At 52.3% G+C, this 24,044-nt stretch overlaps 2 protein-coding genes across 2 annotated transcripts in view; one reads left to right on the top strand and one right to left on the bottom strand.

The window, feature by feature from the left end:
- Positions 1 to 3,941, top strand: part of LEXM (lymphocyte expansion molecule) — a 24,065-nt gene extending 20,124 nt beyond the window's left edge. Inside the window, exon 10 of the mRNA XM_035017726.1 lies at positions 3,869 to 3,941. Within this exon, the coding sequence (XP_034873617.1) occupies positions 3,869 to 3,941 (73 nt within the window). The remainder of the gene's footprint in view (positions 1 to 3,868) is intronic.
- A 7,063-nt stretch (positions 3,942 to 11,004) lies between these two features.
- Positions 11,005 to 24,044, bottom strand: part of DHCR24 (24-dehydrocholesterol reductase) — a 30,440-nt gene continuing 17,400 nt past the window's right edge. The window contains exons 6-9 of the mRNA XM_035018468.1: positions 21,046 to 21,189; positions 14,960 to 15,157; positions 14,479 to 14,657; positions 11,005 to 13,736 (exon numbers count right to left, since the gene is read on the bottom strand). Of these exons, the coding sequence (XP_034874359.1) occupies positions 13,583 to 13,736; positions 14,479 to 14,657; positions 14,960 to 15,157; positions 21,046 to 21,189 (675 nt within the window). The 3' untranslated portion in view covers positions 11,005 to 13,582. The remainder of the gene's footprint in view (positions 13,737 to 14,478; positions 14,658 to 14,959; positions 15,158 to 21,045; positions 21,190 to 24,044) is intronic.

Here is a 24,044-nt window from a genome sequence, read left to right as displayed (position 1 = left end):
ATTTATTTATTTATTTATTTATTTATTTATTTATTTATTTATTTATTCATGAGAGAGGGAGAGGCAGAGGGAGAAGCAGGCTCCCAAGGAGCAGGGAGCCCGATGCAGGACTCAATCCCAGGACCCTGAGATCATGACCTGAGCCGAAGGCAGACGCTTAACCATCTGAGCCACCCAGGCGCCCCGTTTTTGGCATTTTAAACTAAAGCCATATCCCTTGTCCAGAAGTCTAAAGTTGAAATCCTAAATATCCATTCTTTGTAATAATAATGATCATTATTCTTGAGCACATTTACAACATACAAAGTGATTTTGTAGGCATTTACTATACATGATAACTTTAAAAGGGAGACCTTACTCTCGATGTTTTCCAGCTGAGACAACTGAAATTTGGAGAGAGTGATGTCCTAAAAAGTCGCTGCCCGTCCATGGCGTTCATGCACGCGGGCTTCAGAGGTTCACTGAGCAGTTGCTGCATGCCAGGCCCATCCTGGCTGCTGGGACATGGCAGAAGAGAGCCAGACAGCAGCTCTGCCCCCCCGTGGTGCCCAGCTTCGTGCAGAAGACACTCACCCCTTCTTACAGTGATAGGGCAGCTGAGGAGGAGGATCAGGGCAAGTGGACCCAGGACTTCTGTCTCCACACCCAGACACTTCCCTCACTCTTTCCCCGTGGTCTTCTGGAGGATGAGACAAGGAAGGAAGGCTCTTCCAACCCTGGAAGGCTAAGGCAGAGAAAGCCTTCACCGTGACTTGTCTCCCTGTCCTCACTCCACCTGCCCCTGACGGGTCAGTTTCCTTTGACTTCCTGGGCCCTTGTATATGCTGCTTTGGTGGGAGATTTAGGAGTTTGGACTGGAAGAGGGAACCCTTAGGAAGCTCAGCACGGAGTCTGCTCCCTCCACAATTCCACTACACACTTACTGTGGAAGTCTGGTGACTACCATAGAGGCAACATGGCACCAAGAAAATATGGGGCCTTAAGCTCCGAGGGAAGGCAGGAGAGGAGGTCATATTTTTACTTTCGCTTCCTTTCTTCCTTCCTATCTTCTATCCTCCTTTATTTTTGGTAGGAGTGGGTGGGGATAGAGGCTTGAGCATATTTCCAGCCTGATGGGCAAGGAAGAAGTAGGTGATTCGACTGCAAGGTGGTGGAACCCATTCCTTATTCAGGCTGGAGGGGCAGTTTCCCGAGTGCAGAAAAAGGTTGACCTAGGATGAGAGCAGGAGGCAGGGAAGACATAGAGGTTGATGAGCCAGTTAAATGTAAGCCAACAATTGCTAGGGGCCAGGGGGTTTTGCTCAGAAAGTCCTAGGCAAATGGGATGAAGGGGAGGGATTGGTTTAGAATTAGGTCCACGACAGAGGGCTCCGCAAGATGCTGTGGGAGCGTGGTGTGCAGAGAGAGGTAGCCACAGTCTGCCTGGGAAGGTGGTGCAGAAATGGAGGGTGTCCCAGGCTGCTGGCTTGGGCACGGAGGGATGAACAAGCCTGGCCTGTTGGAGGGGCTGAGTGGAGGGAGGGTGGGGCATAGGGGAGGATGTGGCAAGGGATGGAGCCAGATAGATAGGCACAGCAGGATTGCAGTGTCCTAATGTAGGAGTTTGCAGACAGATACCTGTGATTCAAGTAGCCCAGAAGCTGGTCACTGCGAAGATGTAATATTAGGGTGGGACTTGGCTTTGCCTCTTCGTGTCTGAAATACTAGTTGCTCAGACAGGGACCTTAAGGGGTAATGAGACTTTATAGTAGACCCTAAAAAATGGGCTCTGGGTCAGGAGAGGAGATGGGTCTGTTGGTTGGCTGGGGCTGGCTGGTCTGGGATGGTCTTGGATGGGACAACTAGACACTCTTCCTCAGGGACTCATCCATCAGCAGTCCAGCCCAGGCTTGTTCTCATGGAGGAGGCAGGGGTTTGAGAGAGGACATGTTCAAGGCCTTTTGCAGCCTAAGCTCAGAGTGGCACAACATGACTTCTTCCACATTCTGTTGGCCAAGGCAAAATGCAAGTCCAGCCCAGATTCAAAGGGGGGGGAAGCAGACTCTACCTTTTGATGGGGGAAGCTGCTGAGTCACGGTGCACTGGAGAAGTGGAGACTGGGACCATTTCTGCCCTCTGTCTGCCATAGTGGCGGAGCAGGATTGCATCTCTAGCCCAGCTGGTCCAAGCTGTGCTCTTTCCAGGAGGGTTCACTTCTTCCAGGGAGGAGAAAACATTTAGGACAGAGAGAAGAGCAAAGGACAGGGAGCGAAAAAGCTCAGGACATGTCTGGAAAAGATGAGATGGTTCATTCTGGATGATGTGTGGAGTGTGTACAGGGAGAATAGCAGAGAAGAGGGCAGATGGGACTGGCTAGGTCAGTCCTCAGGGACTTTGCATGCAAAGCTAAGCTGCTTGGACTTTATCCTGCCTGCAAAAAGACACAGGAGGTTTTCTTTAAAAGTCAGATTTACAATAGTACAACTGCATACAGTAAAATTCACCCTTTAGAGGAATATAGTTCCATGAGTTTTGACAAATCCCTATGGCCATGTAATCACCAAGGCAGGCAAGATGTAGAATATTACCATTGTCCCAAAGGGCTTCCTTGTGCCCTTTGTCGTCAATCCCCTCCCCCAGCCTCTGGCAACTATTGCCAGGATTTCATCCCTATAGTTTTGCCTTTTTCAGAATGTTGTGTAAGTAGAATTGTGCCATATGTAGACTTCTGTATCTTTTCTTTTGTTTTACGTGTTGCTCCTGAGATTCACCCACATAGTTGCGTGTAGCAGTAATTCCTTTTGAATGCTGACTTGTATTCCACTGTATGGATGTACCACAGGGTTTTTTTTTTTAATCCATTTCCAAGGTGAGGGATATCTGGGTTGTTTCCAGTTTGGGCCATTTTGAATAAAGCTGCTCTAAACAGTCACATACAGGTCTTTGTGTAGACACAAGCTTTTGTTTCTCTTTGGCAAATATCTTCCGTAGGGTTTCAAGGTCATGTGGTATGTGTAACTTTATAAAAAACTGCCAAGCTATTTCCCAAAATGGCTATACTATTTTGTGTTCCCACCAGCCATGTATGTGGGCTCGTCTTGCTTCATATCCTTGTCACTATTTGGTATTGTCAGTTTACATGGAAGACACAATAAACAAACACATAAATGTGTGTCGGGTAACGACTGCTAGATGCAGTTTGATACACAAAGCAAAGGGTTCTTCTTGAAATGCCGTCTTCCAAATGGCTCTGAGGATGGAGCCAGAGTCTTCAGGGGTCCCCTTCAGAGGAAAGAATCAGAACAATGCAAGGGACACTAGACTGAGGTCAGGGGCTCTGGGCTAGAATTCTGGCCCTGACTCTGACCACCAGGGTAACCTCAGGCCACTTCTCTCCTCACCCTGGTCCTCAGTCTCCCTCTCAAGGTGGGCTAGATGATATATTTTTTTTTCTTTAAAGATTTTATTTATTTATTTGACGGAGAGAGGGAGCACAAGCAAGGGAACAGCACAGGGAGAGGGAGAAGCAGGCTCCCCGCTGAGCAGGGTGCCTGATGCGGGGCTCGATCCCAGGACCGTGGCATCACGACCTGAGCCACCCAGGCACCCCTAGATGATCTTCCAAGTGCTAGGATTTTTGTACTTGAAGTTCTTACAAACCAACTTGGGGGCTCTGATGAACCAAACTAGATGCAAAGGAAAGGAATCTCCTCTCTAGAACCAGGCTGTTTTATTGCTGGAGGTCATCCTCTTACCCAATATAGGATCCCTTGGGGAGCACAGCCAATGGGTACCTGTTCATCACCCCCCACCCTCGGTGCCCCTCCAAGGATGGTGGCTCAGTCCTTCCCAGGGACCAGTTTCATGTTCTCTTTCTGTCTTTTTAAAGGGAAAGGATCACACCTTTTACCAAGGGGAAGTGCCCTCCAATGGTGGATTACAATTCAGATCCTACTCCTTAAAGCTGCATATGAAGGACAGCCTGTGATGACCAGAGGGCCCAAAGGCCTGAAGACAAATTTGGGGATGGGAGGGTAGGAATGGGAATTGGGAGGGTGGGGAGGGTCTTAGAGAAAGGACACATGGGAATGCCTGGGAGAGGGGAGGGATACGGTGAGATCACTTTTGCTGGAGACATCCACCTGGAGGTCACGATGTCTGCTAGGACAGACGGGGCCAGATATCTTTTGATATGGAAGATCAACTATCTTGAGAATTCAAATTAGCCCGTGGCTCGAACGTGGGAGCTGATGGACTAATGGAACCTCCTCTATTCTAAAGCCAAATCGCTTGACTCCCTGATTATTAAAATCCAGAAAGAGGCCGAAAAGTGTAGCATATGTCAGAAGACAGCTGTAGGCCCCCTTTGGGAACTCTTCATCTCCATCCAGGATGCTTCTGGAAGCTCAGCAGGGCCTAACACTACTATGAGGAGGCTGCTGGCCCCCAGGCTGTGTGCAGTCATTGGGAAACAATCAGTTTCAACCGTGGTGTTCGGCCTTGTGGGCACACCAGTCTAGCCCAAAGATGGGTCTGTGGGGTTGGTCACAATGTCCTGAGCTACTTCCTTCACTGTTTTTTGTTGGTAAGAGATTGTGTAGGGTGGCAGGATTGTGTTGTCCCTAGAAAAAAAGGAGGCTGGGACACCACAGCCTCAGCCACAAAACTCCAGTAACGATGAGAAATACTCTTACTCTTCAGAGTGTGAGTGCCTTACAAAAAGCAGTTACTTCCTCACTCATGTCAAAATGACTTTTTTAGAAGAAGTAAAACTGTCTTTATTCACAGACATGTTGCCTATGTGAAAAAAAATCCTGTGAATCCTCAAAAAAGTTGATGAGTCATAATGGGTGCAAACTAGATCTAATAAATCAGCTTAGCAAATTTTCAGGAAATAAGATCAATATATCAAAATCAAGTATTTCTATATATTAGTGATAATAAAAAATTGAAAATCTAAAATGCCACTTATGATAGCCTCAAAACTATGAAATATTTAGGTATAAATTTGACAAAAGGAGTGTAAGATGTTTACACTGAAAACTACAAAATACTGCTGAGAGAAATTAAAGAAGACTTAAATAAAGGAGAGGTATGCCATGTTCGGGATCAAAAGACTCAATGTTCCTAAGATATCTGTTCCCCCCAAATTGATCTGTAGACTCAGTGCAGTATCAGTCAAAATCCCAGTAATTGTTTTTAAGTCGACAAGCTGATCCTAAAAACAAGGAAATATAAAAGACATAAAATAACCAAAACAACCTTGAAAAAGAGGAACAAAGCTGGAGGAGTAGCATTACTTTATTCCATAGCATGAAACTGGTGTCAAGATTGACAGATTAAAGGAACAGAATAGAAAATGTAGAAACAGACCCACACCAGTGGACAACTGATTTTCAACAAAGATGAAAAGACAGTTCAGTGGAAAAAGAATAATCCTCTCAACAGATGGTGCTGGAATTATTGAATATCAATATGCAAAAAAATGAACTGTGAGCAATGACTCAAGTCATATACAAAAATTAACTCAAAATGAATCATAACCCGAAATGTAAAACCTAAATTAAGAAAGCATAGGAGGAAAACCTTTGGACTGTAGATCAGGCTGAAATTTCTTAGATACAAATATAACTATTTGCTATTCTGTAGATCATACTTTGGTATGATATGAACAAATTGTTAAATTCTTAAATTGAACTTAATTAAAATTTAAAAATTCTGTTTTTTCCGAAGACACTATTAAGAGAATGGAAAGACAAGCCATAGGCTGGGAGAAAATATTTGCAAATCATAGATCTGATAAAGGATTTATCTCCAGAATATATACATTAGTCATTAAGGAAATGCAGATTAAAACTACAATGAGATATCACTACCCACCTATTAAAAAAGCTAAAATTAAAAAGACTGACCCTGCCCAGTGTTGGTGAGGATGTGGAGAAACTGGAACTCTCATACATTGCTAGTGGAAAATGTAAAGTGATTCAACTATTTTGGAAAACAGTTTGGCAAAAAACTAACTGCACACCTACCATCTAATCCAGTCTTTCCCCTCCTGGGTATTTACCCAAGAGAATGAGAGCATATGTCCACACAAAGACTGTAATGTTCCCAGCCACTTTATTTGTGTTGGCTGCAAACTAGAAAGAGTCCAAATGTCCATCAACATGTGAATGAATAAACAACTGTGGTGTGTCCATACAAATATTGAGCCTGGCCAAATTGTACAGTTGAACTATGTGCAGTTTATTAGATATAAATGATTACAGTTTGGAAGAAAATAATTAACAACTAAGAGCAATGTAGAATCCTAGATGGGATTCTGGAAAGGAAAGGAACATTCCTATAAAAACCGGTGAGATAAAAATGAGGTCTGTGGTTTAGTTAGTAACAGGATGCTGATGTTAATTTCTTGGTTTTGATAATTCTACTGTGGTTATGTAGAAGATGCTAATGTTGGAGGGAGCTGGGTGAGGGGGGCATGGGAACTCTATATAGTCATTGCAACTTTTCCACAAGTCTAAAATTAATTCAAAATAAAAAGTTAAAAATATACACAATAAAACTTTTTTAAAAGATTGCTTTACCTTTGGGGCGTCTGGGTGGCTCAGTGGGTTAAGCATCTGACTCTTGATTTTGGCTCAGGTCTTGATCACAGGGTTGTGGAATTGAGCCCCATGTCAGGCATGGAGTCTGCTTAAGATTCTCTCTCTTTCCCTCTCCCTCTGCCCCTCTCCATCCCCCGCCTGCAGGCATGTATGCCTGTGCTCTCTCTCGCTCTCTCTCAAAAAAAAAAAAAAAGAAAAAAGAAAAAAAAAGATTGCTTTATCTTATAGAATAAGTACATTTTTTTCAAATACACTTGTTAGCGGTCACATTGCTGACGATCACTGTCAGCATAGAGCAGGTTAACAATTTTGGAACGCTTGCCTTTTTGTAAGAGAAACCTGTGTGACAACTTTAAAAGAGGCAATTCCTTTAAGTACTTTGTGTCGAAATACCAGTGCACTTCTATACGTTACAAAAGTCGTGTAAATGCTAAGAAGGGACATCCAGCCATAACGGAGTGAAAGATTCTCTGGCTGCCATGGAAGGCTTCCTTTCCACGGAAGGTCGAAGTGCCACAGGAATTAACATCCCTCAGGAGCTGTCCTCAAATTTGACTGACGGCGTTGGCATATAAACACCCGGCAAACTCACTCCTTGTGGGATAGAACTCTGAGGTGTATGTTTTACTCTGGCTTTCAGAGTTTTCCCCACACAACTCAAGCCCCCTTGCCCACAGTGGTAACCTGTTGACAATGCACACTTTCTTGGCTCTCACCTCTTCCTCCATCTCCTGCTGTTTTCTTCACCACCCAAATGAATGGCTTGCGCCCAAATCCTTGTCTCGGGGTCTGCTTCTGACCCAGACCAACACAAGCACTGATATTTTTTTCTAGCTTCCCACTGTGTCACCTTGCCAGACCGCTGGCTTGGGCATCTCACTTCGGAGACCACTGCTTTCCTCCACAACAGTAACTGTCTGTCCAGCTCCTGACGCACCGACCAGACAGCCCCATCCGGCAGAGGGCAGCCATGCCTGCAAAAGCGTCCTATGGATGCTGAGCTGAAATCCGGCTTCCTTGTGACCTTTGCCCTTTTGCCTGGGCAGGGCTGTAAGGAGAGCTGAGGTTTGCTAACTGGGCTCTACTGAGGCGTCCCTTGACCTCTGGGGAAGGAAGGCAGGAGGGCTGGGCTCTTAGCTTTGCCCTGCTTGAACCTAAGTACAAACCCTGTTTGTGATATGTTGGACTAAAAGCTTTGGAGAAAAAGAGTTCCACAGCAGGGTAAAGGTTTGCCCACTGTCAATTCTAGTTCAATCTCTTTCAGTAGTCCACAGAAGACTGGGGTGAGCACTCTGGCACATGACATCCTCCACATCAGGATCTAGCAACTCCCTGGTTGCTTAGGAGGGTAGCAGTTTCTTCCAGTTGAATATAAAGTCCTGCCAAGTTGTGGGAAGCCCTGAGCAGGGCAAAAACTGCCTTTCATAAGCCATGTCACCAGACCTGTGACTCAGCACCATCCTGCAATCTGGATCACAGGTAACATAACAATGAGTGGGCATCTCATATAGGCAGTCCTGTTGCAGCTAAATAGCTGGTCATCTAATACCTCAGCACGATCAAGCACAGCTGGCTTTTGCAAGAGGAAACAGGCTCAGAGAAGGGACAAGTTTCCCTAGGTTGCAAAGCACTTATGCTTTAGCTAACCTAGTTAATAGGATGAGACTTTTATTGGCTGTGTTAGGTTCTCAGTAAACGAGGGTGATGGTTTTGACCGTCAGGAACCCTCTCCAGTGTCTTGTACCTCAAGTCCACAGTGACCCAGACACAACAGCCAGGCCAGGTGACAGGGAAAGCCCCTCCTGTTCCGAGCTCATGTCCTGAATCCTTGTAATATGGGCTCCTTGATGCCTGCCCTGGGCCTCAGCAAGCCTGGCCCCTGCTGCGGGCCCTGCCATGGTCCTTTGGCCCTAAAGGGAGTTTCACCTTCTCTAACTTGACCCTTGGAGCTCCATCCCTGAGCCCACCAGGAGCCCACCCAGAGTTGCTTCATTAGGACAAAAGATACTCCTATCACCCAGGAAATTTCAAGGGATTTAGGATTTAGATTCAGAGTCAGGAATCAGGGTCAAAGGCCAAATATTAGAATAAAAGATGTTTCTAGTGCTTTCATCACTTAGGAAATTACAAAGGTTTTTTTAGAAGCCCTGTACCAAGAACTGGGGACAGAGACCACTATATATTTTTTCTATTACCTTGCAGTGCCCCATTAAAAAACTCATTCCCTTGGGACTGCTCCCTAGGGAACCCCGTGGGGAGAAGAGGTGATGGACAGAGCAGGATTCAACTATTTCTGGGTCTACTGGGTCAACAATCTTCACAGCATCTGTCGTCAGCTGTTCAAGCTGCTACAACAACTTACCAGAGACTGGGTGAATTAAACAACATTTATGTCTCACGGTTCTGGAGGCTGACAAGTCCAAGATCAAGGTGCCAGCAGATCCCGTGTCTGGTAAGAGCCCTCCTCCTGGTTTGCAGATGGACATCTTGTATCCTCACATGGCAGCGATCAGAGAGAGGGCTAGATCTCTGGAGTTTCTTCTTCTAAGGACACTAACCCCATCACGGGGATTCCACCCTCCTGACACGCTTACTTCCAGAAGGCCCCACCTCCCAGTACCAGGACACTAGGGCTTCAACATACACATCCCTAGCACCATTGAAATACCCCTTCCTAGACCTCAACAAAGCCTCACTCTCTTTCTCAACACAGCCTGCCTGGGCAGTCACCTGAATAATTTGAGTAGTCATGCAAGATGAAACCTGTTAGACCATTTAATCACCAAGACAGGACTAGGAAGCCTAGTTTAAAAATACATCCACATTTAACTTGCGTAGTGTGATTTTTCACACTACTAAGCCAAGTTTGGAAAACCAACTGTTGCTACTCTGGCATGAATGCCAATGTGTGGACACTGTGTGTGTGGACTGAGGGTCTGTTTAGACAGGAGCGGCTCCGGTGGAAGGAAAAGCCCCGAGTCAGAGCCGAACCCTCCCTGCCTCCCTTCTCCGCAGATCATGCCATGAACTCTGACCTCCCACTACAGGTGAGGCCCAGCCACGGGGGCTCATTTCACTGCTTCCAGAGCTGGAGCGACTGTCTCAGCTGGTGCTGAGGCTCATTCCCTACTTCTGTGCTGTAAGATGAGATACAGCTCTGCGTCCTTGTTTAATTTGTTAATGGCGTCCATGTGGCCTTCAGGCAAATCACTTGACCTTCCCTGAGCCTCACTTTCTCACCTGTAAAATGGGGGTGTAAACTGACCTGCTTCTGGTACAGGATGAAGATCCAATACGAGGGGCACATGGATGGCTCAGTCAGTTGAGCGTCTGCCTTCGACTCGGGTCGTGATCTCGGGCTCCTGGGATCGAGCCCCGCATCGGGCTCCCTGCTCAGCGGGGAGTCTGCTTCTCCCTCTGACCCTACTCCCAGCTCATTCTCTGTCTCTCGCTCTCTCTCTCTCAAATAAATAAAATCTTAAAAAAAAATCTGAGATTGTGTGTCATGTGGCATTTAAGGCTTAAGATACAAATTCTATTTTAAGGAACATTAAAGATTTCTCCTCATTTAAGGAGAGTTCACAAAAATCCAGACTTGTGAGACTGAACGACCGGAAACATCCTAAAGCGTTCTTCCCAAATAACCTTAGGATGGGACCCTCATATCACACATATTTTAGGAAAATGTCCATCACGTATATCCATGTGTACCAAACTCAGCTCTTTTATCTCTGCTCATTTAGGCCTGACAACCAACTTGGGTGACTTCAGGAACTCTAGCGAACACTCCCAAGTAGTAGTGACTCAGCTACAAAGCTCTGTTTCTTGCTCCTGGAATAGGCCAGGCCAGGGCTCAGGTGATGAGCAGTACTGCAGTTACTCAGGGATTCGGGCTCCTTCCAACTACTGACCCTGCCAAAGCGTATGGCCTGGTTGTCACTGGCATCCAGCTAAGAAGGGGAAAGTGCCAGAACCTCATGTGGGAGGTCTTCCCCACGTCTCTTCACATCTCCTGAAGACCAGAGACACCTGAGTGCAAGGGAGGCTGGGGAAGGCAGTTCTAGCAGCTCGAAGAAAGGATTTTAGTGACCAAGCGGACAATCAGGACTGCAGCTCCTGATGACCACGTCTGACACCCTAAGAAGTCGTCCCCTCCCTGATCCGAGCTACTGTCACCCCTCCCCGGGCCCTTCTCACTGGTTGCCTGGCTTCTAGCCTCTCCCCCTGCGGTCAGCGGCATCCCATTCACACCTACGCCAGGTCACATTGCGACCAGCGGCAGACGTCCAAAAACGGGGAAAAGCGCCCACAATCCCCGGCCCTCCCCCCTGTCGTCCTTCAGTCCTTGTCCATGGTCCAGAGGGGGAACCCACCGGCGCCGGAGCCCGAGCCTCCAACAAGAAACGACGAAGGCTAGTCTCCAGGTCACACTTTTATTTGTATAGAAGCAGCGGCCACGCAGCCACGGGGACATGAAGTGTGTCCGACAGCAAGCACAGCTCTTGCGGCTGGAAGAGCCTGCTTGGGGACACTCGGGCCTTTCTCCTTGGTCCCCGCGGTCATGGGAAAAATAAAAACCACACACCATGCACTGCCGCACGCATCCCCCACCCCTTCCCCTTCTGTAACAGCTAATGAAATGATGCAACCTTCCAGCCAAAGAAACTGGCTGCAACTCGGATTCTACAGAAAACCTTCGTGCAGCCAAGAAACTCGGGGCTCTGGAAGGGAAAGGCCTATCCCTTTACTTTGCACACACACTCACCCCAGTGCCAAGTTTCACTCCCCCTGAAACCACCACATGGATGGACAGGGATGGGGCTGGCTAAGGGGAAAAAGCCGGTCGCGCGGCCTGCCATGCTTGCAAGTCACCATTATGATGGGAGCAGAACGTAAACCTGAGGCTGCTGTGATCCCGAGACCCTCCCTTCTGAGCCCCCGTTTCCGGGTGAGGTCTGTGAAGGGCAGGATTTTGGTTTTTCTAGGACTAAGGGCGGTAGAGGCCACTAGCATCTCTGGCTACCCTCCCGGCGGCTTAAGGCTGGAGGCCCCTCTGGTGGGACGCCAGGGCCTTCTTGGCCGGGCCCCTCTGCTCGGGCTAACCATTCCTCCACAAGAAGTAGGATCATCAGTTTAGCATCGAGCGGGAAATGCAGGCGCCCACCAGGAGGGCGAAGGCCAGAATTCATGTGCTCTGCAGACAAGCTGGAGAATGAGGTTTCTTATTTTTCTCATGCCCCCTCCAGAGGCCAAATGGGTAAGGGGGGGGGTGCCTTTGTCTCCTGAGGGTCACAAACGCGCCCAGCACTCATGGGACCATGCGAGGACACCTGGCAGTGGGCCGAGGCTGCAGGGGGATAGCTGAGCATCCCCCCGGGGGAAAGCCTGGCTCCATCGGGCTTCTGGCAACCTGCAGTGACAAGACGCAGACCCTTCCCTGCGTGCCATAGGTGCGCTTCTCTGAGTGACAGGAGAGCTGGCCTTGGTCTGAAGGAAGGACCTTACAGCGCCCACGTGGAGGGTTTAGGTTTGGTTTGGCCTTGAGCGGCACTGCAAGCACACGGTCCAGGACAGTCATGCGCTCCCACAGCGGAAAGGCCTGGGAGGTGAGGGGCCGCAGCTCCAGGGCCAGATGACTCGCCCACGGTCACACGGCTTGCTGATAAGCCAGCAGGGCCTGAGAGCCAGCTTCTGTCTCCTAGTGCAGTGCTCGCTCTTGCTTTCAGCAGGTCACTGCCTGGCACGGTTCACTCCATCCCAGCTCCCTACACGACACGCTTCGTTCTCAGAGGCTGGGTCCTCAGCTGGGGACGTTCTTCAGATGGAGCTGCATAACCAACTAGGCTTTTAACAAGTCAGGAAGGACCTAGGGAGGCTCCTTTCCTTCTGGAAGGGAAATGGGGCTAATTTTCTCTGAGCTTAGGATTTGTAAGGCACTGAAATTAACTACAGCTATGGGCGGGGGCGAACGAAGGGAGGAGTGGTTGGAGAAATCAAGCTGATGGTCTTTCCTTGGGGCCCCACAGTGAGACTCCGCACTGAACCTCCATCTTCCTGCTTGGTGGGGTCCACCCCCCCACCCCCCACCCCAGGCTGCAGAGCAGTATAGATGCAGCCCCCGCCCCCGTGACTAGGCAGGCTCTGGGGCCCAAAAGAGGCACGGAGGGTCGGGGAGCCAAGGATGGGCGCAGGTGCTCCAGCCCTAGGTCAGAGCGGGAGCCACACCGCCTGGGCTGGGACAGGAGGCAGCCATGAAGTGTCTTCGAGGACACGGTCCTCTCTGAGACATGGGTGATGGCTGCGGTGGGCCGGAAGGAGGAAGGGGCAGGGCGTCACCAAGGACGGCACAGGGAACTTTGGACTGGGACCTGGCTTTGGCACAGCACGTCTTGGGCCTGCCTGCCCCATCTGTTGCCCTCCGGAGACCCTGGGGAGGGAGAGGAACCTTCCTTCTGTCTGTCTGTGAGGGGTGTGTCTGGCCAACTGAAGCAATGGTGGGTGCGACGCTGGAGCATCCCCTCACCCTTCCAGCCAGAACTGCGCCCAGGTGACCTCACGTGGGGCCTTCCTGGACTCGGTGCTGAGCGGGAAGCCAGAGTCAGCATAGCTACGGCCCTCAGCACCTGCCGCCAGACCGCCGCCGGACCCCGATGCCCACGGCCTGAGGGCAGGCACTGTGACCCCCTTCACCAGGTGGACAGCTGGGTCCAGAAGGGCTGAGTGACTCGCCCAGAGTCACACAGCTCACGAGGGGCTGAACTGGGAACGGGACTCAGGTACGTCTGACTCCAGAGCCCACATCCTTTGCCCTCCACTCGGCTGCCTCTGGGAGCCAGAGCTAGCCATCGGGGCAGTCCGCGTGGGATTTCTGGAGGGGGTTCTTTCTGGAAGCGTGGATCTGGGAGAGCAGTCAAGCTTGAGTGAAGAGAAGATGCCTCCTGGACCTGGGGACAGGGCCCACCCACATGTCTGTCTCTTTCCGGGCGGGCCCACGCTCAGTGCCTGGCAGCCTTGCAGATCTTGTCGTACACCTCAGGGAAGGCGTCCTGGCAACCGAGCCGCTCCCGCAGCCTGTGGTACAGGGAGCCATCGAACATCTCCCAGAACTCCTCCCGGCTCATGTAGCAGTCGGCATACAGCATCTGGAACCTAGGAAGCACAGGACGGGGAGGCTGAGGGGAGGGGAAGGGACCCGAGAGGCCCCGGCTGTGTCCCCAATGAGCCGCAGGAAGCGCTCGTGGAGGATTTCTCGTTTACACTTGCCCCCACATCCATCACCCCCCAAACTTTGATCATGGCCCCATGTCGTCCGTTGCCCTCCACCACCCAGGCGGCTCAGCTTTCTGTCACTGTGGATTCGGGACTTTCGTATACCTGGAATCATACAGTACTCCTTTTTCCTGGTTTTTTCAATCAGCGTAACTATTCTGAGATGTGTCCATGTATTAAATACATCAAGGGTTTGTTCCAGGCTGGTTTCTGAGCTACGCTGTCCTGGGCCTCTGTGCGGCTTTCAGTCAATCTGTGCGGATTCAGAATCCCTCCCTCCTTCACTGAGCTCCTCCAACCCCGAGTAGCGGCCCGGAACCTATCTAAAACCACACCACCATCTGCTCTGGGGAGCGGAGCAGGGTGATCCCGGGGCTCTGGCCTGAGCACCTGGGGGATGCTGGTGTGCTCATGGGAGGGCTGTGAGGAAGAGGGGTGAGAAATCCCACCTCCAGACTTTCTCAAGGTACTTTCCAAACCAGAGGCCACTACGGCTCCACACTCCCTCGGCAACCAGTGGGGCTGGCTCGGGGCTGGCCACCTTGACCTTACTCTACACCCCCAGCAGCAGCACCCTGGGGCTGGCGGCCGGAGAAAGCGTGCCACACTCTGGGCCACTCACCCATGCACGCTTCGGACGAACTTCTCCAACTGCCGCATGCACGACCTGGCTTCAAAGTGCTTCACGCGTGGCTCCCCATATGCTCCAATGTCAACATAGAGCTCGGCCTCATCTCCCTTGGGGTGCACCAGGCCCGGCTGGCTGGGCAGGATGAACGGGCACAGCCAGATGGGGTAGACCTGGGTGGACCAGGGAGAGGGGCGTTGGTGTTTTTTCTCCAACAGGTGCCAGGCTCATGGCGGGCCCACTCCACCCCCACCCAGAGACCCCTCTCTCTGGCTGCCCACAGCTCTGCTCCCGATCCCCGAGGCTATGGCCGACAGCGCCTCCACTTTGCCACGTTAGAGGGCACAAACGTGAACAGTTCACAGAAGTGCTCAGCAGCAGCCACCATGCCTTCTCTCCTCTCAGGGCCATCACGGAGCAGGCCCATTTTACAGCTGGGAACACTGAGGCCCAGAGGGTGCCGTCCCCGGCTCACATGGATGTCGTTGTGGAAGGTGTGCACTGCCTGCGACAGGCACTTCATGGGCACCAGCATGTCCTGCACCACGTGGTGCTGCTCGTACAGCTTGCGCAGGGTCTCGCCCTGGGTCAGCTTCAGGAGGGAGATCTTGGGAGGCACCATCCAACCAAAGAGGTAGCGGAAGATGGGGTTGTTGCCAAAGGGGATGATGTCCTGAAAGACAAAGGTTGGCGATGGAGAGAAGGGGCCAACAGGGCCGAGTATCTCCATGGGCCAGGGGCCAGGTCCTCGTTCAGCGTTCCGGATGACAGGGCCCACTCCTCCTGTCTGGAGGGGAACGGTGGTACCCACGGTTCGCCCAGCTGGGTCTGGGTTTGAGTCTCAGCTCTGGCATTTACCTGCTGCAATGACCTTGGGCTAGTTACTTAACCTCTTTGAGCTTAGTTTCCTTATCTATAAAACAGGATTTGAGGGAATAATGAGATACCAACTAGAAGGCACACAGCCCAGTGCCAGGAGCAAAATAAGATAACTATAATTGCTGTCATTGAGGTCTGAGTGGCTGGCACACAGACGGCATTTTGTAAATGGTCAAGAAAATGTCACTGAATGAGAAGATCATCAGAGAGCTTAAGCAATTTCCCCAATGTCACATAGCCACGGGCCGCTCTCACCAGGGTGGGCAAGGTCTGGCTCAGGGTCATCCATGAGCTCACTGGTTCACAGCGTCTCCTGAGAGGCCTTCTCAGACTCCTATTTAAAATGTTACTGCTCCCCACCCCTCCACGCACAAGAGCAAATTCTCTGTCATCTTTCAAGGCCAAGCCTGACGGCTAACCTCCAACCCTAGGCAGAATTAGCCACTTCTTTTCTTGTGCCTGTGGCCCTTCACAGCGCTACCTTGCCTGCCTCCCCCAACTCAGCCTCCCTGGAGACCCTCCTGAGCAGAGGCTGCTCTTCTTCTTCCATGCTCAACCCACCACCGGGGAGGAGCCCCCCTCCCTCAGCACTGCTTCCGACAATACCCCATGCCGCCCACCAGCTCACCATCCACCCGCTGGCCATCCTGCCTGGTCCCAACAGCCGAGACTCTGGCCTCCCTCCACTCACTATCTTCCTCCCTTGCTCCAAGCCTGTCTTCCCGAATGTAAAGCAATGTCCTTGGCTTCAAGAATGGGGTAACATTCTTGGAGCGAGTCCCTGCGCATGAACTGGGGGAGGAGCAGAGGGAGAGAGACAAGCAGATTCTGCGCTGAGCACGGAGCCGGATGTGAGGCTCCATCTGACAACACCGAGACCAGGGCACGAGCCGAAATCAAGGGTCAGACGAAATCAAGGGTCAACCGACTGAGCCACCCAGGTGCCCCCAAGGACATTCCTTTATTCATTAAACAATTATGAGGTGCCTATGAGGTCAGGTATGAGGTTCCATGCTGGGTGCTGGGGATAGCAAGATAAACGAGACATGGTCCCTATCCCTGTCCTCCAGTCGAAGAGACAGGCCAGAGGACTACGGTGTGGGAAGAGCTGGGACAAAATGACGCAGGGCCCACATCAGACTCGAGGTCAGGGGTGGCTTCCCAAAGGAACCTGGGAGCTAAGCTTTGGAAGCCGAGTGACCCTCCCTCTCTGCCCTGGAGCCAGCTCTCCAACTGGCAGCCCACTCCTATGAGGGAGGGACCCATCTGCACCCAGCTCTACTCGGCTTAGATCCTGGCACCTACAGTGACGCTAGCACATGACCGGAGAATAATGTGTGGCTTGGCTTTTATTGTTTCCTCGCTTGTTTTTGGAAAAGTCACACATGCCCACAGCAGAAATCCCAGCCATCCAAAGGTTAGGCCTCCTTTCATGTCCTCACCCCATTTCCCCCCTAGTCCTGACCCCACTTCATTCTTCCTCAACCCGACTTCTGTCCCCTCCCCAAAGGCAGCCACTGTTAGGAAGGATCTGTGTCCCTTTCTAGAGACACCTGATGCGCAGACACGCGGACGGGCGTACAAGCCAACAGCTCACAGACGGCGTCTGACAGCCTCATGCTTCTCCCTCCCCCTGTGCCTCGTGTGCAGCCGGCCAGCACGCGCTTGCTCGGGGGTGCGACCACTGCCCCGTGGGGACCCACAAACTATGGCTCCGCGGACAAATCTGGCCCACATATAAAGCTCCACTGGGACACAACCATGCCCATGTGTTTACGCACTGTCTGTGGGGGCTTTCAGACTGTGAGGGCAGATCGGCCTCTAGAGAGACCTCATGGTCCACAAAACCCAAACTAGCATCTGGCCCTTTACACTGCCCTCCTGTGTGGATGGACCTTAACTGATTGAATCAGTTCTGTACGGATAAGCACTTGGACGATTCCCAGACTATTCCAGTGAGTATCCTTTCTACATGTGCCTTTGCCCATTTACACCTTCGTTTGTCTGTAGAATAAATTCCAAGAAGTGGAAACTTCTGGTTCGGTGTGTGCCATTTTAGTGGATATTATTTCAAGAGTGTGTGCCATGTCACACTCTCCCAAATGACACCAGGCAGTGCTGCTTCCCCAGGCCAAGCAGCGTCGTCAAAATTCTGCCTCGCCATCATCCTGCGGGTGAAAGATGTGACTCCTGAAATTTTGTTTTGCCCGGCTTTAATGGAGTGAGACCCATCATCTCTCTCATGTTTAACAGCCATTTGTATTCTTCCCTTAAAAACAGTCAATTGTTAGCCGAAAGTATCAGCTAGAACCATTCCTTTTCCAAAATCTCAACCTCAGAAAAGTTCAAGTTTTTTTTTTTTTTACTTTTTTAAATTTTATTTATTTGATAGAGAGAGACACAGCGAGAGAGGGAACACAAGCAGGGGGAATGGGAGAGAGAGAAGCAGACTTCCCGCTGAGCGGGGAGCCTGATGCGGGGCTCGATCCCAGGACCCTGAGATCATGACCTGAGCCGAAGGCAGACGCTTAACCGACTGAGCCACCCAGGCGCCCCAGAAAAGTTCAAGTTTTAAACAGTAAGCCCCGACCTCCTCTTCTCATCCCTCTGCCTCTGAGTGACCCCAGGCCCCGTGTCCCTGACTTTACTCCTGGTCCCCCAGACTCTGCCTGCCCTTGCCATTTACCTGGGTCCAGTCTGCTACCAGCCTGCTCTGCTCTGCAGGGCCCCACAACAGATCCAGGGGGCCTGGCCTGAGCCAGGACCCCAAGCCCCAAATGCAGGCCCTGTGGCAATGGCATTAAAAAGAAACATGAATCACCAAGAACCCTATCCGGTGCTACCTCCCTGTATCAGCCAACCACTAACACTGGCAGAAAAGGAGGACAGAAAAGGGAAGGGAAAGAGGGGGCTGCCCAGAGTCCTCTTTCCCTTCAGTCCTTCCTTACTCATCACTAAGCCACGCTGGAGTATTGAGAGAATGTGAATTTACCAGGAAGGGAGATAAACACAACTGAGCTAGTTTTGTGCAACTGGTCCGCTCAGAACGAAACACATACACATGAAGAGTTCAATACTCCTAATAAGAGATGAACAGTAAATTCATTCCAATAATTTAAATTATTAATTCTTCTTTACTTAGAACGTTAAATAGCAAAATTCAGAGAGACCATGGTACTATCTTTGACGGTACTCTTTCCCTCCTTTTTGCACCGTGCCCTGCAGATCATGTGGCTGGCCTTGACCCCAAATATTACTGATTAACTGAGCTGGGTGAAGCTGGGTGAAGGAAGGCCTGGCCCCAGGGTGACAGGATCGGACCGAGAGGTTCAGCATCAGCCTAGGTCACCTGTGATTGATTCAAGGGTGGATGCAGCAAGGAGGAACCAGGGTGGAGGGCTGCCTGAGGGAGGAGGAGTTCACCCCAGGGGAGGGGGAAAAGGCATGCACTTGACATTGTTTATTACCCCTTCTTTCTAGAAGTCTGGGCTTCTGCAACTCTACTGTGGTGGATGCCGTGGTGCTCCGCCCAGATGCCCTGTGCGCAAATCTCAGTCGTAAGACACCCGTCCTACCAGACTCTTCCTTTCACCTCGGGAAGGACAGCCAGTGCCTCATGGCACAGAAATATAAGACAAACCTCATCATGAATCCTAGCTCTGTGGTTAAAAAAAAAAACAACACACAAATTCTTACTCCTGAAACCAATACTACATTGTATGTTAACTAACTTGAATTAAAAACAAAAAGCAAAACACCCACAGATGCTTTGCTACTCCTTTCTTCAAAAGAGATGGAGCGTGATTTGCCTCCCTGAGTGGGGGCTGGACTTGCTCTGACAGCGTCCAGCGGGGCTGGCGGAGTGTGAGGAGACGGGCCCTGTAAGGCCTCGAGGCTCCTCCTTGGTCTCTCTCCTGGACAGCTCCCACTGCCCTGTCATGAGGACACTCAAGCAGCCCACGTGGCAAGGAATGGAGGCCTCTTGTTAACAACCGTGTGAGGGAACCTTCTGGAAAACATATCCTCCATCCCCCCGCAAGCCCCCAGATGACACTGGACTGCAACCCTGAGCCAGAGTCACCCAGATTAGTCCCTCCCCAATCCCTGCCCTCAGAAAACTGAGAGAACAGAAAATAATAAGAAATTGTCAGTTGTTTTAATCCTCTAAGTTTGGGGTAGTTCATTATGCTGCAAGAGATAACTATACTTGATCTCTTCCTGAGTTGTGTTACTCTGGATAACCTAAGCCTCAGTTCCCCCCCATCTGGAGAATGGAACAGACATGAGGCCCCACCACCCTGGGGCTGTTAGGAAGGTTGAGGTACCGCGTGTGTGGTGTTCGGCGTCTCAGCTAACACATATGGAGCAGTTACTCTCTGATGTTCTTCTCGGGCTCCCTTGCCGGTCCTCCTTCTTTTCCTGTCCCTTAAACGTTCTTGCTCCTGACAAAAACACACCTCCCACAACCTAACACTGTTCTTGGCAGGGACAAAGAGGGACTTACAGTGTCTTCTGCATTTGGCAGACCACCAACCGCTCTGGGCCTTGACAAGGGAGCTCTCTTGGAGGTGGGGGTGCCCCGCGCTCGCAGGCGCTGATGGGCCCTCCGCTCCCCACTCCTCCAACCCCTCACCACGTCCCCATCACATTCAGCCTGAGAGACAGGCCCACAGTTAGGATGTCCCACCTTCTCCTAGGAGACTGTCAGGTCTAACCTCATGCCTGTCAGCCTGGTTTAACCTAGTCACCACAGCCTCCAGGTGCCCTGTGACCTGCTACCACGATGCAACATGTCCTAATCTGACTCCACCCGGCCCTGTCCCCTCATCTCCCAAGCCCTCCTCCATGTTCTCGTGGTCTGACATCAGCAAAGCCCCTCCATCCTCAGTCTCTTCTCTGGACACTGTCCTCCTCTGCCGGCTCTTAGCTGGGGGCTGGCTGGTCCCTGCGGGCCTCCTCAGGGGCATCATGTCCTCTCCCACGACCGTCTGGGGTTGACGGAGGTGAGTGGGGCTCCTCCTGCGGCTTCATTACCGCTTCCAGATTACTGTTCGTCTCCTCAGCAGCTTTGGTGCAAGTTGTACAACATGACGAATGTACTAAATACCACGGAATGGTACACATTAAAGTGGTTATTTCTAGGTTCTATGACTTAGAAGAAAAAAGAACCCATGTAGCCCAGTTGAGGACCCATGCTCTGGCTCGTCCCCCCGCCGAGCCCCGCCGTGGTCAGGTCCCTGTGCACAAGTCCCTCTCCACCCCCCGCCAGAGGCCTTCTCTGTCGCCCCTCTTTAAAATGTCACCGCATCTCACCCCTCCACACAGAACAGCAAATCCCTGCTCACCTTCAAGGCCAAGCTCGACGGCCGCCTCTGACCTTGGGCAGAACGAGCCGCCTCCCCTCCCCATTGCCATGGCCCTGCCCCGTGCCAGGGTCTGTCGGCCTGGTGAGGCTACGGCTCCTCAAGGGCAGAGCAGGTGTGTGTGCTCCCAGGTGCCCGGCCCGGAGCAGATGCTCTGCGACAGGCTGCTGAGCCCAAGTGAGAGCCGCCTGCTCCCCCCGGAGGACAGCGCTGTGGTGTCTCTGGTGTCTCTGTCTGTGGTGTCACGGGTGCTCTGGGTCCCTGGGGCGAGGCCCCTCTGGCCCCACAGTGCTGGCCGGCTGGGGACTCCGAGCCTCACCTGGAGCTCCCAGAAGATGCTGCGCGTGTGGCGGTGGTAGTAATGTCTCAGGGGAATGTACTCCAGGCCCTCCCGCTTTGTCTTCAGGTAGTTCTCCACGTGCTTGAAGAACCAGGGCTTGTAGTAGTTGCCAATGCTATTCAGCTGAAATGACAGAGGGCACTGTGTCAGCCCACAGACGAGGGCCTGATGCCATCGGGCCGTAACGGTGATACCCGCCTCTGCTCAGCACCTGCGGCCTCTTCAAAGGTTCCGAGTCTGTCACCGCCCGTGAGACTCTTGAGAGCCCGGTGAGGCTGAGCACAGCGGGCATTCTCTAGCACAGCGAGGGTAAGTGGTGCCCGACGGTCTGGAGAGCTCAGCCACCCCTCCCCCTCACGGACAGAACCGAGGGGCAAATGCCGAAGGACGCAGCGCCACGCGGGGGACGCCTTCCCTCCCTCCCTCCCACTCCGCCTACCCTGTCACCGGGTCCCGTGGCCAGCAGCACTGACCGACCGTGGCACTTCCCTTGCGGCCGACACCAAGGCCCACGACCCTCTGGGTGCCGTGCTCCCCTCAGGCAGCCCCCCTCAGTGGAGGAAGCTCACAGAGCGAACCGAACACTTCCCTGGCACCAGGCCCCCGGCCTCCAATGCCTAGATCTTATATTGAGACAGTCTTCAGTCCTAAACGGTTCAGGACTCCACCTGCGGGGGGCCCTGGCATGACTTAGCCTCTCTGGGCCTCAGCGTCCTTGCACATGGAATGAATTCCGGGCAGGTGCTTTTGGAGAGAGGGAGGGCGACGGCCTGGAAGGAACACGGGCTCCAGCGCTGGGGCCGGACCCTGGCTCCCGTCACCCACCAGCTGTGTGACCTGGGGCCGGTCGCTCTCTCAGCCTCTCTCTTCGCATATAAAACGGCAATAAAACTATCCACGTTGTGGGAGATTTTCTGTGCCAATTAGAAATCACACCCACACGCCGCAGACACTCGGGCCCCACGTCAGACCCCGTTCCCTGGGGGGTGGGGGAGGCCCCCGAGTTTTATGGGGCAGGTGAGATCGCACCCAGCTGGGGTGCAGCACAGGCTGAGGAGGGGGCCGAGAACAGCAGCCTCGGAGCAGAGGCACGATGCTGCCGGGGAACCGTCAGGGTATAAAGGCGGGAGCAGAGGTAAGATGAGCATTCCCAGGGTGGCTCATGGCCGAGACCCATCACAACAACATGCTCCGGGCACTTCACGTGCTTGCTCTGTATCCCCTCGGTGACCTTGCAAGGCAGAGCTGTGCTTGTCTCGCTGATGAGGAGACTGAGACCCATCAAGGTGGAACAGCGCGCCCGAGGCCACACGGCTGGCCAGGGGCAGGGCAAGGACTCAAGCCTATCCCACGTTGCACGAGGCCAGGGCTGGGCAGCGGAGAACTTGAACAGTGCGCTCTGGAATGTGAACGTTATAAAAAAACAACAACAAACCTATCACTATTTTCTCCCGATTCCAAAAGCAAAGTAAATGCCTTGTGGGAACCTCACATGCTGCAGAAATATGCAACTTGGCAAGAGAGACACCTTGCAGCCTCACCCTCCCGAGGTAACTACTAACACGGATGTGTACTCATTAGGTTTTCTTTTCTGTGCATACACATGGATTTATAAAAATGGGATCGTCCTGTGCACTGTTTGTGGATTTGCTTGTCCTACTTTGAACACACGGTGCTGGTCCTGGGCAGGTCACTCTGAGCCTTGCTTTCAGCACCGGTGAAATGGAGCTATTACCCGCCCTGGAGCGGCTGTGGAAACCAGAAAAGCCAACAAGGAAAGTGCCCGGCATGGCGCCTGCCCACGGGCACAGCGGTCAGTTCCCAGCCCTCTCCCATCCTCTGCCCCCGACCCCCTTACAAGCGCCTCCCCTAGGAGCCTCTGGCCCCCATCTCTGGCAGCAACGCTCCAGCCCATGCGGGTGTCCCCTTGTGCAGCAGGCTACTATGCTGGCAGGAAACCGGGGCCACGAGGTGCCAGGACGCTGGGCTGAAGAGCCTGTTTGTGCAAGTCCACGTTAGCGTGGTTAGCGCGGCTAGCGCGGCAGGGCAAAGGACGCAGTGCACTGGCCTCTGCCTGCTGGTACAAGGGACAGTGAAACCCAACAGGAGCAGAGCAACCTGATCTAACCGCAGGTGTGGCCTGGCCACACACCAGCTGCATGATGGAATCGAGACCAGGGCATACCTGGGTTCGGGCGCTCCCTGTGCTCCTCGACTCAGTAGGAACCTCCGGGCCAGACAAGCCCAGGAGATGCTAAAGAACCCGGACACTGTGTCTCTCCCAGGGATAGGTCCGCTGGGGCAGCCAGAGGGCCACAGGAGCTCCGCTTCCAGCTGGAGCACTCAGAGAGCACGCCCCTCCCTAGCCCCGGGCCTCCCCTGTAAGTCAGGGTGGGCTGCCTCCTCCCACTGGCTCTTCTGGGCCTGCAGAGGGCCCATCCCAGGGCCACACAGCCCAGGACAAATTCCTGAGCAGCTTGCCCAACAGGAGTGTTCGGAAGAATGAGATGTCCATATGTCTAATAGTATCTGCCACTCTCCTTCCCGAACCCTGTTACCGATGGGCATCAGGACACTTTGTAAAAGTCTGCAGCCTGGGGGCCTGGCCCCTCTCCCACTGATACCAGGTGAACCTCGCGGTAAGACCGTGGTCTTCTAGGGCAATAAGGGAATGGGTTACGGTGTCCCAACACTTTAAAAGCTGTACAAACCCCGCTGTCTGATTATAACATTAGGTGGCATCTAATACAGCAAACAGGTACCAGGGATGAGCACAGGGAGTGGCCCCTCCGCCAGCCTCTAAGGGAATGCCTGGGAGAAGGCAGAAGACATCTGCACTAGATGTCCTTGCCAGGTGACCAGGTGCTAGGTGACCCGCACTGACGGGGCCTGGGGAGCGACACGGCACATTGGCTTTGTGTCTATGTCCAGTGTTCCCACTCCTGCTCCAGGATCCCCATCCCCCAGCACCCACCATG

The sequence above is a fragment of the Mirounga leonina genome, unplaced genomic scaffold (assembly GCF_011800145.1).
Source record: "Mirounga leonina isolate KUSES-001 unplaced genomic scaffold, KU_Mleo_1.0 Mir_173, whole genome shotgun sequence".
Lineage (NCBI taxonomy): Eukaryota > Metazoa > Chordata > Mammalia > Carnivora > Phocidae > Mirounga > Mirounga leonina.
The sequence above is the reverse complement of the archived record's forward strand: the minus strand, read 5'-3'. Positions and strand labels throughout refer to the sequence as shown.